Here is a 15,865-nt window from a genome sequence, read left to right on the forward strand (position 1 = left end):
CCATGACCCTTGTCAGGGCAGACAGCCTAAAGCACTGGACTGGGGAAACAGAACATGTCAATGTGGCTCACCACCTCCTAATCCAGGGCAATAGGGAAGGGAAGGCGAAGATTATCCAGGTGGAACGGCATGTAATACAGCTGTGATAAATAAACACCTCATCTCAGCCTGATTAGCATCATAAAAAAACTGTGTTTAGGAATTGGGAAACAGTTAATGAAGCCGAGATACTCCTTTTTGTAACAGGATACAGCTGTTCAGGAGGACTGTGGCCCTCATTCTTGAGTTTGGATGTTCCATCCAGGTCACTTCTTCTCTTGAAGCCCCACTAGGAGGGTCACAGACCACAGGACTGCCTCCCCACCCCAGATCCTGGGGCCGCAGGTGGACTTCTGAGCCCAGCTGAGCCAGGTGGCTCCTCATTCTCAGGAGTTTGGAATCGGGCGGTGGAGGTTCAGCTCAGCCTCCGCTGGTGCTTGAGGGAGAAATACAGGAAAGCCGGGGCTGGCACAGCAGTATCTGGGACAGGTCTAAGTACTGGAGGGCTGATAACTACACGAAAACAGGCAGGCATGCAGAGAAAAACGGAATGAGAAGCTGCGTGGCCGCAGAGAAACCAACAGGACAAGCTCAATGCTGACGGTCCAGATCTTGGTCTTAATGTCTTGAGTTCTCTTGGTGGTTCTGCCCTAGGTTTCTTTGGGTAGCTACTGTACCTACCCAGGAAATCCCTCCTTGTTGTTTAACATCATTGCATGCGGTTTCTATTTCTTATAACCAAATAATCCCTGAAATGTACCAATTAAGATCACATAGCAATTAAATTATATAGCAATTAAGATAGGTATTAAATTGTATATATTCTATGCTTGTCCTGAGAAAAAAAGGAACGTATATATAAACATTAGCTGGAAGGAAAACAAAAATATCTCCGCTGCTTTTGGAGGTCATTATTTTCCCATATTTTTTCAAATTTCCACAGAATTGCTATCGTGTTCATAATTCTTGAAAGTGTTAGGCAATCAAATGAATATTTAATATTTGAGCTGTAAAACCCCCCAAATGATTTCCAAAATAACGGCAGCACAGTTAACAAATAATTGCGTATTATACAGTTATCCTGGAGTTGACACAAATAAGCGTGTTCCTAAAAAGTTGGAGGAAAATGGCCACTTGAGAACTCATCCATATCAGTTCTTTCATATTTTTATGAAAGGAAAAAACACATACTGGATTCACCTGTTTGTTCATTTCAGATTTTTTTTTCACATCAGTTTTTCACAGGCACGGCCCTCCTCTAGTCTGGACACAACCCCGGAGGCCCCAGAGAGCTCAAACACTTGAGTCATGGAACCTAGAAAAGTGTTCATCCCGAGTACCTGCAAGGCTATTCCTGAACCTCGCCCCAGTCGGACCACCCAGTTCTGGATGGCAGCTCTGCCTTCCTGTGCTGTTCAGCCTAACTTAGCTTTTGGCATCGCTCTGGCTATCAACGCTCTCAGGTTCCACAACCCCATAACCGGGCCGACTCATGCTGCTGCAGAATGTTAGTACTGCCAGGGACTAGGGTCAGCTGGTGCAGCCCATTCATTTTACAGGTGAGAGTACTGCGGCCCAGAGAGGAGAACGGACTGCTTCAGAACATCACCCACATTTGCCAATGAGTGCAAAGGGCTTTCAGTCCTTCCAACTAAACTGAAGGTGACTCTTTGAGATGACTCAAGGAAGGAAGCTAGAGGCTTAGCAATGGGCATGGCCTCAGAGCTGTCCTCTGGTAGTCTCCCTTGAACACTGTTCAAGGAGAGATCATGTCTGGAACTACCTCCTCCCCATCCCTGAGATGTCACAGACACCTGCCCAGGAAAGCCTGCTGAGGTCCTTACCTCCAGAGGGTGTGCCAGCGACTCTCCTAAGGAATTTAACCCACTCCTCCATCTCCGCCTGGGAGCTGGCCATGAGGACATAGGAGTCCTGTCCCGTGCGACACTGGTCCCATGAGGCTGGAGGAAGAAGTAACACTAATGAAGGTCTTAGAGTGGCAAGGGGCTGGAGCAAGGGGAGGAGACGGGAAGCTGAACCTGATTTGTTTCCTTGGTTCAATTAAACAACCAGTCAAACAACACAAAAGCATAATCTACTTATCCTCAGTGGAACTGAGTATCTATGCACTCCTATTGTTTTTGCCAAAGCTCTAATTCTATAGATAAACCACTGACCATAGTGGTTTACAACTGGGATGACTTGGGCTGAGATCTGCTCCCACGGAAGACAGAAACCATTTCCTACCAAAAAGGAAGAGGAAGTTCCAGGGGTGGTGTCAGTGTCAGTGTTAGAGGAGACAGGATCAGCGAACACAAGTTTGAGACTTCAGTCCATCATGCCAATCACAGACACTTTCCTAAGCTACCCCTGAGCTCAGCTATGGGGATGGGAAAGGGAACCACAACTCAGGAGGGAGGGACAATGAGCACGTGTGCCTTTCTCACAAAAATGGCGCTTCCTGTTCAGGATTTACTGCTCTCCTGCCTGCACAAGGCATTGCAAATGGTAGGTCTTGATACATAGTTGGTGGGCAAATGAAGTTTGTCAGGACTATCTTCACCATTTTCACTGTAAACCCAAGATTATAGACAGACACATGTAGTGTTTCCTGGGTTGGTGTTACCAAATGGACAAAAGGGTAGAGAAAATGACAAGGGGACAGAGGTGGGGAGAGGAGACCAAGAGAAAGGATGAGAGAAAGTGACAAAAAAGAGAAAAATAGGGAGAGAGAAGAGAGGGAGAGAGAGAGCATTAAGCGTGGGTCTTTCTTGTAGGGTTCTTGTAGGACAAGAAATTAATAGCAATCTCTTTCAAATACAGGGTACTATTAAATTTCAAAGTGCCTTTGTAGACAGCAACCCATTCTTCTCACAATGTCAGGGCATTTTCCTCAAAAAGAGCCTATTCTAACACCCAGGTTGTGACCAAACCTGTATTTTCTTGCAGGACAAGAAAAGACTTTCCAATTCCCTTTGGTTCTGGTCCCTTAAACCTACCTTAATATCACCGAGCCTCATCTTCTTTTACGCTTTGGGATGACCTGATTCTAAATCCATCTTATCATGGGGTCATCAGTTCTTCTGACCAGAACGGCCAGTCCATGGAAGCCCTGGCCATTCAGGAACATCCTGAGAACTGAGTATTTCCAGAAGTAAAATGGGAAGTAAAAAGTGCTCAGGGAAGAACTAAAGAACTAACTCAGGAAGCACAATACCTCTTTGACATAGAATAGGGCTCTGGTAGCATTTCCACTCTACAGATGACAGAACTGAAGCCCAGAGATGCAAAAGGACCCGCCCATTGATACCCAGTAAGTTACTGCCAAACTTGAGGTAAGGCCTCTGGTCTTTCTCCCAATAGTTTCCACTAGCCCATATTGCTTTAAATTTGACCAACCTTGGCCAAAATTTATCTGGCATCTACCATTCTCTACCATGCCTACACTTCAGTCTATTATATTATCAAGAATATGCCTTCTCAGGGCTGGCTCCAGTGGCCTAGTGGTTAAGTTCAGCATGCTCCACATCAGTAGCCCAGGTTTAGTTCCTGAGTGCAAACCTATACCATTTGTCTATCAGTGCCCATGCTGTGAAAGTGGCTCCCAAATGAAAGGAAGATTGGCACAGATGTTATCTCAGGGTGAATCTTCCTCAAGCAAAAAGAGCAAGATTGGCAATAGACATTAGCTCAGGGCGAATCTTCCTCAGCAAAAAAAAAAAAGAACATGCCTTTTCAGTTTACCCTGATTCCTGAGAAATCCTTTAGTTCCATCATGGTAACCCCACTCAGAAAAGTCCAGCTCTCTAGATGGTCCTGAATGGCCAGGGTTTCCATGGACTGACCCTTCTGGTCAGAATAGCTGATGACCTGATGATAAGATGAATTCAAAATCAGGTCATCCCAAAGGGTAAACATGGTGAGGGTCAGTGACATTAAGATAGGTTCAAGAAACCAGAGCCAAAGGGAATTTGAAAATCTTTTGTTGCCCTACAAAAAAATTACTGTTTGGGCCCTTGGGGTGCCAGGACAAACTCTCTTTGAGGGAAATTGCCTGACATTAATACAAAGCCCATGAATAGCAATCTGCCCTCAGGCACATACTTTCTCTGACTTCAACAGTCTGTTCAATATGCATCACCTCTTGGGCTGCTTCCCTTGGCAGAAAGGAAGCTCCCTTCTTTTCTTCCTCTGCCTAAGGAACTCCTATCCATCCTCTAAAACGTAGCTCAAGTGTCATCTTCTCTAAGGATCCAAACATCTCCTCCTCCCACTCTAAATTGAGTGAGGAGTCCCTATTCTAAATTCCTTAACATGCTATCCTTACCTCTATCACAGCAGTAGCTAAATTATCCTGGACACTGGTTTCCTTATCATTAACATTGAGGTAATTACTTAATATGTCCGAAACTAAAGCCCTGATCTTCCACTCAGAACTTGCTTCATGCACAAATCTCAGCAAATCCATCTTTCCCATTGTCTAGGTGAGAACCTTGACTTCTCTTTCAAATCCGTCAGCAAATGAAGTCCTCTGTACCCTCAGAATGTGTCCAGAGACTGGTTGGTTCTCACCCGCTTCATCGTTACGATCTCTTACTTGGATTATGGCAGTAGCCTCCTTGCTCATTTTTATTCTCAACTCACAAAAGTTTTAAAACAGAAGTCAGATCATGTTACTTCTTTGCTCAAAACCTCCCAATAGCTTCCCACCCTTCTACCATAAAAACTAAACTTTTTTCAATTGCCTACAAGTGCCTGTAAAGTCTGTGCCCTCCCCCACCAAATGTCCTCCTCTTCCCCCCGTCACCACTCCACTGTAACCACATTGGCCTCCTTGATGTTTCCTGAACATGTGAAATATGCTCAGAGACCTTGCACTGGCTGTTCCCCTTCCTGGAATACTCTTCTTCCAGATATGCACAGAGCTCACTCCTTCAGCTCCTTCAGATCTTTGCTCAAAGGTCACCTTCTCAACAATGCCTATTCTGCCTGCTCTATTTAAAATGACAAAGCAACCAAAGCCACCCCCACCTCAACCAGCGCTTTCTCTTTCTTTGCTTTGATTTTTTGCATAGTACTTATCCTAACATAAAAACTATATAAGTTACTCATTTCCTTGGTTTGTTTTCAGTCTCCCCCGCATTAGACTGTAACCTGCATGCAGGCTCTTTCGTTCTTTGCTGAATGCCCAGTTCCTACGATAGTGCCCGGCTCATAGTAAATTTGTTGTAACCTCTCATAAGGCAGTACGAGAATTAAATGCAACGTAAGCCCACAGAAGGACTAACCCCCCCATCTCTGAAGACTCCCTTAGGGTGGGAGGAGAACAGATATTTATTCTGCTGGAGGTAAGTGGGAGGAGGATGCCTGCCCTAAATTTTTGCCTGCCTCAAATAAAGAAAAACATAGCATACCTACAGTGAAAGTCTTCTCTGTGGCCTTTGTGCACTAACAGTGGTGATCACGGAGAGGGGGCCTGGATTAGGAAGGCCATTTCTTAAGCCAGCATCGGCCCCTGAGAACCATCCTGGACAAGAGGCTGATCAAAAAAGGGACCAAAACTTCTCTACGTCATAACATAAAGGGTGTCTCACTGTAGGTTGGGTGGAGCCTTGGGAATGATGGCACCTTTAGGAAAATGGTTCCCTACCTTCCCATTGCTTTAGAATTGTTGTTTGTCCTTATGACGTGTATGCGTGCTGTGTGCATGCATGTGTACGTGTGTGACTCTGTCCAAGAATTCCCCCAGCAGCCAGGAGAATGCTGCAAGTAAGAGTGAGAGTAAGCGGACAAACCTTCATCCACCCCAGCACAGCAATCTTCGAGGGTCCTGGACTTCGGTGCAAAGCCCACAGTGCATTTGCAGCTGGAGCTCTCAAAAGGGTTCCCCCAGACTGAAAATTCAGTCTTTGGGACACGTGTTACCACGGATGGTTGCATCCTATGAACTGGGCTGGGGAAAGGATCCTAGGAATAGAAGCCTTGTGGGAAAGAGGTGAGGTTTTCCCAGAGAGGAGAGAATGAAAAAGTAAGTTCTCCCTCTGCAGGAGAAGACAGGTGGAGAGACTTTCACATAGAAAAGTGAAAGAGTGCCCATGAGGGGGCCACCTGGGAAGAGCTGAACTTTAAAAATGTTTTCCTTTGTTTTCTATGGATAGTCATAGGTAGTTTTAGGATTGGTTTCTACATTATAATTTCCTCTAGCTATCCCCAAAATATCAAACCCTGACATGGTGCTAACTATACATGAGGCACTGTACCAAGTGTGTCATATATATTCCTTTATTCAATGCTCACTACCATCATCATTGTCCTCATGTTACAGATACTGAAACAGAGGCAGGGAGAAAGTAAGTAACCCCATCACAGTTATACAAACTCCCCTCGCTGCAAATGCATTACAGGAAGGTAACTCTTGATGGGGAAGAGGCACCCTCCAGTGGGCTGCTCACGCGTACAAGTGGTGAATTACAACAACCGACATGTGCTAAGTGCTCAGTAAGTTAGAGCTGTCATTTCTCGTTAGGTCACGTTGAACCGTATGCGACTGTTGATCGTCAACCATTTTCGAGCTACGCAAACGGCAATCTCACATGATTCAATTTATATTTTAAGTGTTAATTTTAATGTCCCACTCCCCCTTCAAAACTGAGCTGCTTTTAGTGAGCAGGGAGGGCACACTTTCCAGATAAACATCCCCCAGGGCCTAGTGGAATACCTGACGCTAAGCACACACTCATGAAATGCTTATGGAGTTGACCTGAATGTGCACCCACTTAGCTCACTTGATGCCAGTTAAGGAGCTAGTATAGGTTCATTAACTATACCCAGAAGTACTATGCATTCTTACTAGGTTGGTTAGTTAGTTGACTGACGAACTCACTGAATATAGCTTTGGATCCAGAAGTTAAATTAAAACGTAATGCACCCCTGTCCCACCTTTCATCACCTACCTGGAGTGACTTCAAAGATGAACTTCCCTGCTTCTTCCGGGTTTGTGGCGATCTCCTTGATCGTACTTCCCGGTAGATACACGCAACCCTGAAAGATCAAAAGTCAGGCCTTTCATATAAGCAGCAATTTTATCATCTGTAAACTAAAAGGAAGTTGGAGGACAGACACAATAATGATGGGCTGGGGCAGGGGATGGGTGGTGAGGAACATGGAAAGCTGGCATCTGGGGCCCTTCCACTATTCAGGCCTCAGCCAAATTAAACTGGCAGCCATCTGAGAGCAGGCTAGACGCCTAGAGAGAAAAGGACAAGGTCCCGACAGGAGAATGAGCAGAGAGGGTACCATCGCCAACACTTGCCTCTTCCCACTTTTCCAAGGATATGACTTCCTGGCCAAATCAGACACCTGATCCTTGTGAAGGCAACGCTGAGACTGAGTGGATCATACTATCTGCTGGGCTGCCAGAGGGGGCATTGAGGACTGAACCACAGGTAGCCATTCAAGGGGATAGGGTTCTTAGTCATAGCAAGAGCTACTGAGCAGCACATTCCAGGTATCTGCCCCTTTGCTAAGCACCTTGAATATATTATTCATTTAGTCCTTCCAGCAACCCTCCAAGCACAGTACCATTGTGCATATTTACAAGTGAGGAAACTGGGGCTCAGAAAGACCCCGTCATTTTCTCAATGTCACAGAGCTAGCAAGAGGCTGAATGGTAATGCATCTCAGAGGGTTCAAAGCCTGCGCTCATCAGCATCACAGCTGGGGTTGTGGGGACCCGTCAGCTTAATGTGCCCTGGAAGGAGGGAGGAGGATCATGGATCCTTGGCGGGGAGTGAGGGTCCGGAGGATATGTGACCTCTTATACACAAATGTGTTATCAGAAAAACAAGTCACTTCCACCATGTGGATGCACGGTGCTTTACCATTCACTGCGCACTGTCACATGCGGCATCTCCCCAGATCCCCTCAACAGCTCCATATCAAGAGTGTGGCAAGATCTGCCACTTCTACTTTGCAGATGGGAAGACCAACACTTTGAATGTCTAACTGACTGCATCAGCGAACGTGGTGAATTTGTACTCGAGTTAGTTACTCATAATTTACATCCCACTGGCTGTTGGAGGTAGTGCGTCTGATTCTGAGCTGACTAAACATGTGTGTCGTTATTCTAAAACACCACGTGGATGAGGAGGATTGGCAGCAGAGAAGCTATAAAGGCAAGAGTCTTGAGGAACTCTCAGATCACTCAGGAGCCCGAAAAAAATAAACGTTTCTTAAGGGTCTAGAAATAAAAATGGGGGCCACCCCGTGGCTGAGTGGTTAAGTTTGCAATGGTCCGCTTCGGCGGTCCAGGGTTTCACCAGTTCAAATCCTGGGCACGGATATGGCACCGCTCATCAGGCCATGCTGAGGCGGTGTCCCACATGGCACAACTAGAAGGACCCACAACTGAAAATGTGCAGCTGTGTACTGGGGGGATTTGGGGAGAAAAAGCAGAAAAAAAAGAAGATTGGCAACAGTTGTTAGCTCAGGTGCCAATCTAAAACAAACAATAAAAATAAAAATAGAAATAAAAACGTCTGAGTGAGACGAAGAGTAGGAGAAAAAGAAGAAGAAAAGGAGGAGGAAGAAGAATAAGAAAGAAGAGGAAGAGGAGGAGGAGAAGAAAGGGGAAGAGAGGAAGGAAAGTGAGGGGGGAGGGGGAAGAAGAAAAAGAAAAATATCCGTCTGTCAAAGGGAATTCTGCATTTTTTCTACATTTCTCTGATTTTATCACTTAAATGTAACTCTACCTACATGGTCCTCGCCATCTTTAAATAATATCAATGGCCTCAAAAAAACGGCCCTGAGATTGTACTGCTGGGCTACTTTGCATGAGTTATGGCACCAGAAGAAAAGGCCACGTTATTTTTACCCCAGAGGGGGTACCACCTGGTAGGAAGAAAAAGAGAGTGTGATTTCACAGGTACCTGCCTCTCCTAAATACCTCTCTAAACTATTATTTGATATCCCAAATCATTTCATCCAAAAATAGTAAAAATAAAATGCAAAACATATAAATACCACTTATTGAGCAGTTACTAGGTGCCAGGATCTGTGCTAAATGCCCTGAATATACTATTACATCCAACCTTCATAAGAACTCTATGAGGGATGGAATGTTATATTCCCCACTGGGGAGATGAGGAGGTAAGGCTCAGAGAGGTTAATCAGCTGATCGAACATCACAAAACTAATTAAGAAAGCTGATTCAAACCTCGGTCAGTGGGATTCCAGAATTACAAGTAAGGCTTTACTTACAAGTCGCACTTACTTGCTGGAAGAAGTAGTGATCAGAAGTAAACTTAATCTCACCAAGGCAGAGATGACAGATCGCAAGCCGTCTCCTCATCTTGAGCATGAGAGCCTAACATCTTAAACGAATAGAGGAGAGTGAGGGAGAAGAAGAGCGGGAAGGAGGAAAAGAGACATTGGTGGGGGTGGGGGTGGGAACACTGATGGGGAAGGAGGAAGTGTCCCAGATAGAGAAGGGCCCAAGACGCCTGTGGCCACTTTCGCCTAACTCACAAGTTGATTAAAGCAGACTCTGAACAAAGATGGAAGGAGGGGGAGGTTTGCTCTGGAGGCCACAAGTCCTACAGGAGTGAGGCAGGGGAGAGCCGTACGGGGCCTGCTTATATTGGCTCACGAGAACTAACTGTTACATTTTCAGGCAACTCGGTGAGCCAGTGGTTAAACACAGCCATTATTAAAAGTTAAACCATATAAATGTACAATGAAATATTTTATATTAAAAATAAAGATAATACTCAGAAATCAGCACTTCCCAATTATCTACCATATTTTACTATTATTTCTGTTCCTATGGTTATTTTCATCTAACCTACCTGTGTGCTAGAAATACTGTAACATCGTGCTACTGCGCGTCTTTTTTCAATGCTGCATTCAGTGATGACACGTTGGTCACTTGAATCAGCCACGTGGGGAAGATTTACACCACAGAAACTGGCAAATGCTGCATTCAAATCAACTCTCCCACCAGAGAATCATCTATTAAAATTTTGCCAACACATCACCGACAGACAACAGCCTGTGGTGACTCCACAGAAAGCAGGAGATGAGACAACGGAGCAACCAAGCTCGGATTGTCTAAAACCATCATGGTAGCAGTGACTTGGGGACAATTTGCTGAGATTCTGTTTTAAACGACTTCCCCAGCAAAGAACCTTTTGGAACGAGTTTTGCGAAGCTAGGTCAGAGACTCACAGAGCATTATGTTGTCAGAGCTGGGCAGATCTTTCTGTGAACTCAGAGCAAAAAATGCATAGACTCCCTTCTACCGAGCCCCAAGTTTCTTGACAGCACATACACAGAGACCATCAATACAGGGTTCCATAATTTATTTGATCATTTTCCTTTGTTGTACATTAGGTCCAGTGTTTCTCATTACAAATAGCACTGTACATATCTTGTTATTGCTTTTAGATAGCCTCTCAAAACCAGAACAACTGAATGTAAGGATATGACTATTTTTGGCTCTTAGAAATTTGGCTAAATGACTTTCTAGAAAGATTGCACCAATTTACACACACATTGTCAGCATACATGAAGGCCTTTTTCATCTGATTGCTCCAAGATTACTGGGGTGTTTCTGTTTTGGGGGGTTCTTAGGAATAGGATGTGTGTGTTCTTTTTAAACTTCTATTTTAGCTATATAAAAATTAGAAAGGAAACAAAAAAGAGGAAATGAAAAATTGCATGTAACTCCAGTACTCAGAGACTCATGACTATTTTCTCTCAACAATGGGATTAGTACGTACATCATCCTCTGTTGTAAACTGCCCTTTTTAAAACAATAATATTATGGCTATCTTTCCATTTCAAAAACTATTAATTTAGGGTATCAACAGCTGAATTGTATTCTATTGTACAGCTATATAAAAGTTCCCTGATATAACTTAGCCCCTTCCACCGGGCATTTGTTTTCACATCTCTCTTATAAACAACAGTGTGGTGAAAACCTGTACAAGTAAATTTAATTATCTACATCAATCTTAAGCATCCATTTAGGTTAAATTACTAGAATTAGAAATACAGGGTCAAAGAGTTTGTATTTTCTAAAAGGCATATATCACCCTCCGGAAAGGTTGTATGGATTTTCATTTCCACCAGCTGTGCATGATAATTCCTGTTCCATGGTCTTTACCAACACTGAAATTTCCAGAAAGTCTTTGTTAATTTGATAAGGGAACAGTAGTATCTCACTAGCTTACATTGTATGTCTTTAATTATTACTGAGATTGAACTTTTTTATAGATACTTATCGGCCATTACACTTTGGCAAATTGTCCATTTGTGTCATTTGCTCATTTTTCTATTGAGCTGTTTGAACTTTTCTTATAGATTTGAAAGAATACTTTAAATATTAAGAATATTTGTTTATCATATACATACACACAATTTTTTCCTGTTTATTATTTGCCTGCTTTATTATACTGGTTTTTTAAATACAGACATTTTTATTTATGCAATTAAATTAGTCTTCCCCTTGCGATATCTTTGTTGTTTGCTTAAAAAATACCTGCCTCCCAAAGATTATGCAGATAACGACATTTTTACAAACTCAGGATTTTTCATTTAGTCTTTAATCCACCCGGAATCACGAGTGGCATGAAACATAGTATGGAAATATACCTTCACTTTTCCCAGGAATTTAGCTCATGTCTGTACCTTTCACTTCATTTCTAGATATTTGCACTGTCTAGGAATCCCAAAATAATGTTAAATGATAGCATAATAAAAGTACTTTACTTTGAATAGATTTTTTTATTTAGTGAAATAATTGCGGATATATGAGAGTCTACAGTGATGTTCACTTAATTCTTGTTTATAATAATAATAATATAGAAACATCAGCCCAAATTTTCAACTGATTTCCAGTAGGAAATTAGTTAAATATATTGTAGAATGTCCATACAATAGACTATTTTGCCACCATTAAGAATCACGTTGTAGAAGAATATTTAATCATATGGGACAATATTCATGATATCCTGTTAGTTTTTTAAAGAATATGATTATATTAATTTTGCATTTAGAATAATGAGTTTCTAAATGTACATAGAAAAAACTAGAAGAAGTGAGGATTTAGGTGGCTATGTCTTGCTGATGGGATAATTTTTATTTTCTATTTTGTGCTTTTCTGCATCTTCCAAATTTCTTACCATGCGTACATACAGCTTTTGTAATCAAAACATGCATATACATATAAAGTAAAATTTTTTTCTAAGAAATTATCATTTTATTCTTAAAAGCTTTTTTAAAAACTTTTTATATCTGAGATGAGTATTTTTGGATTTTATCAAATACTTTCTTCAGCCATCTAGTTAGGAGTTGTGTGGTTTTTCTCATTTGCCTTATTGATCTCGACCTATTGATCTGACGTATTATATTAATAGATTTCCTAAAAAATAAACCACGCCTGTCATCCTAGAAGAAGCTTTACCTAATTATCCCAGGCTAATTTAATCCTGAGAGGACTTTGAGTTTCCTCCTCCAGAAGTAAGGGAGAGAAGCTGGGACCTTCAACAATTTATTTTACCCTTTGACATCAGTTTATGCTTACACAAAACGGCTTTTTACACATGCTTCATATTGTTTGATCCTGTGACAAAGGCAGGCCAGGTAGGATTCTCTCATTGTTACCAAAGAACAAAGAGGGGTCCGGAAAAATTAAATAGTCACATGGCCAGACAGTAGGACCGGGAAAAGAACACAAGCTTGGACGTAACGTTCCTCTCACTCTCTACACCTCTGGGCAGTAAACCCCACGGAGCTGTCCTTTCCCCTGATCTGGTGAGGCCAATGCCTCATTGCCACCTCCCTCACTCTGCAGGTGGGAAGTCCACCTACTAACCCGCTGTCACTGCATCACCAGCGTCTTGGCCTGCAACTGCTTGGCTCTGACAGGGTCTGCATTGTTCAGGAAGTGAAGGGAGTCTGGTGACCACGCACAGGACACCGGGCAAGAACTCAGTCTGTCGGGGGGCCTCTGGCCCTTCTCCAGCCTCTGCAATGACAGACACTCACAGTCCTCAAGTGGCAGGCCTGGTTAACCAGGTGCTGCTGATGCGTCACAGATCCCCAAGCCTGCCCTTAAAAGGAACTGTCCTGTTCCAAAATGACCGTCTCATTTCTTTACATACTCCCATCCCCCCTCCAATATCCTCACTTTTCTTGGGATTTTTTCTGGCTCCAGAAGGTTCTAGAGTCTGTCTATCCTAATAAGCTCCTTCTGGCCAAGCCCACTCTTCCACCTCCGCAGACATGAGGTCTAGACAGGGAGACCAGTCGTCCTGGTTGCCCTGAGACAAGGAGTCCACACCTTGGGTCCCAGGGTAATTTTTAATAGCACCCCTTTCCACTCTCATGCACCACGATGGCCATGAGGAATCAATGAGGCAGGAAAAAGAAACACAGGCCCAACATTTAGGATCAAAGCCCTCTGTGGCCCCATCCACTCCATCAGGAAATCCTGTTTGCTGTCCTTCAGCCCACAACTCCCACTGAGATTCTAAACATCTTAACCTCTCACCTAGATTACCCTCCTGCCTCCTCCTTCTGGCCCTGAGTCTATTTTTGGACACGGTAGAAAGAGCCATCTTTTTACAACATAACCCCTTTCTGCTGGGAACCTTGGAACGCCTCTCCATCGCCCTCAATGTAAACACTCAAGGATTTACAGTGACCTACAATGCCCTTTGCAATCTGAGCCCTGACCCTCAACCCCTCCCCTTCCCTCTCTGACCTCATTCCCTCTGATTCCCTCATTCTCTAGCTCTGCTGCCCCACACTGACCTCCTTGCTGTTCCCCACACATAGCAGACATGCTGCACCTCAGGGCCTTTGCACTGGCTGTTCCCTCTCCCCTGGAGCACTCTTTCCCCAGATTGCCCCCCCCAACTGCCTCTCCTCCCTCTCCACCAGGTCCTTCTAACCACTCTTTAAAATTGTGACTCCTCCCCCAAACGCTTGCTCCCCCTCAAGCCATTCTATTTTTTCCTCATAGAACTAGCTATTTTCCAACAAACCACCTATTCTCCTTATTTATTATATTTATTTTCTGTCTTTCCCCCATCTTCTAAGTTCTACATGGCAGAGATTTTTATCCGTTTTACTCACTAGTTTTCTTCAAGTACCCAGAACAGTTTCTGGCGCGTAATGGATACTCAATAAATATTGATGGAATGAACAAATAAAGGAAAACGACAAATCAGTTTTCCTGAACCCAAATCCGCTCTCTCTGAGCCCTGGTACTCAGCATCCCTGTCAAGACCAGGCTGCCAGCTTTGACGTGGAGCTGCATCTAGGAAGCTCCACAGTGCTCACCTGGGGGCTCCGTGGAGGAGGATCACCCTGGCATCTTTGCAGCTCAGTTTACTTGTCTAGAAAGTGGTGAAAGGGGGAGAGTGAGCTCCTCTCCAATGGATGCGGGTCTCGTCCCAGTAAAAAGGCCCCTGTGAGTTCACACATAATCTACGTGGGCTCCTCGCCCGCCTCCTGCGTGCCTGGAGAGGAGAACCCTGGGAACGGGGACGAACAGTCTGGCTGGTACCTGTGGCTTCATGTCCTCTTCGTCCTTGTAGTAGCAGAGCTGCTGCGCCCTCAGCACAAAGTACCTCTGCTGCCAGTTCTTCACGATGGACCTCTGCTTCTTCAGCCAGCCCATCTTGATGGGCCTTTCCAGAGGGTTGGGGGTGGACGACAGGTGGAAGGCCGCCATCTGCTCGCCGGTCATCACGCTCCTTGACCGAGCTATGGAGAGGAAGAGACAGGCAGGCTGACCGAGGGATATGAAGCAGTGTGCAAAGAAGGGGCGGAGAGGCGAGAGAGGAACCCCCAGGGGGCCGGACAAGCCCGTGGGGCCCCAGCCAGGTCGGCCTCAAGGGTCCAGATCTGTATCAGAGAAAATCCCCCGGGACCCGGAGAGGCGGCCGCGGGGCCTGCTCCCGACGGGGGGCTGGAGCGAGACCGCAAAAGAGGCGAAAGGCAGCGGCCCGATGCACACGCAGTCCGGCCGCTGATGTCGGCCCCCTCATTCTGCAAAGCGAAAGACTGGCTGGAGCCTCATGAAGAGGAAGTGGCCACAGCATCTGACAAAAGGTGCTTCCTTTTTCCTGCGTGGGAGCCAGTATCTGACAAGAGAGAGGAGAAAATAAAGCCTCGCTCTGAGGGCACCGGGTGAGTCCCACGCAGCTGCAGAGGCAGCGGAAGCGGCCCGGGCATGCTTCCACAGAGGAGGTGCCGGGGTCCGTGCTCTGACCTCTCCGTGGAGTGGAGTCCTTCCCCAGCAGACCCCCAAAACCCCCGGCCCCTGGCCAAGCAGCCACCCTGCAGGAAGTTGGCATCTCCTGAATGTTCCTGCCGCATGTCATCGGGTGGCATTCTGTCCCCTGCCCTGTGAGAGTGTTTACAGCCCTTCTGCTGAACCAAGGGCCTCCCTGTAGCTGCCTTCCTCCTACCTCTTCAGTCAGGCTCCATGTGGCTCTCTCCAGGAGGCTGACAGCACATAAGCATTTGAAAGCAAAATGAATCTACCGACAGAACGCAGAATCAGATTCGAATCCAGACCCCTTAACCCACTGAATCACTAGTTGGCTTTTGTTTTCACACAAGAGCTCTGCCTGTCGTTGGATCAGGTCCAGGAGTCCACAGCTTGTCTCCACAGGAACTCCACCCAAGACAACTCTCTCCTTTCCTTCCCTCCACAGCGACCTATCAGCTGGACTGTGGTCCTCCTTGAGCACATCCTCTGAGCGCCACCTTCCTTCTTTCCCAGCCACTTCCACAGCGCCCTTAACACCACGTG

The 15,865-nt window shown here is 45.1% G+C and overlaps 1 protein-coding gene across 6 annotated transcripts in view; it reads right to left on the reverse strand.

Moving 5' to 3' along the window:
* Window positions 1-15,865, reverse strand: part of ARHGAP25 (Rho GTPase activating protein 25) — an 85,825-nt gene that overhangs the window by 28,980 nt on the left and 40,980 nt on the right. For 2 of the 6 annotated variants that reach the window (XM_014836741.3, XM_070512014.1), the window contains exons 2-4: window positions 14,612-14,811; window positions 6,993-7,080; window positions 1,884-2,000 (exon numbers count right to left, since the gene is read on the reverse strand). In XM_014836741.3, the coding sequence (XP_014692227.2) occupies window positions 1,884-2,000; window positions 6,993-7,080; window positions 14,612-14,811 (405 nt within the window). Of the gene's footprint in view, window positions 1-1,883; window positions 2,001-6,992; window positions 7,081-14,611; window positions 14,812-15,518; window positions 15,832-15,865 lie in introns of those variants that run through there. The other 4 variants (XM_014836743.3, XM_070512015.1, XM_070512016.1 and 1 more) reach the window with 3 other exon arrangements.

This window comes from Equus asinus, chromosome 6 (genome assembly GCF_041296235.1).
Source record: "Equus asinus isolate D_3611 breed Donkey chromosome 6, EquAss-T2T_v2, whole genome shotgun sequence".
NCBI lineage: Eukaryota > Metazoa > Chordata > Mammalia > Perissodactyla > Equidae > Equus > Equus asinus.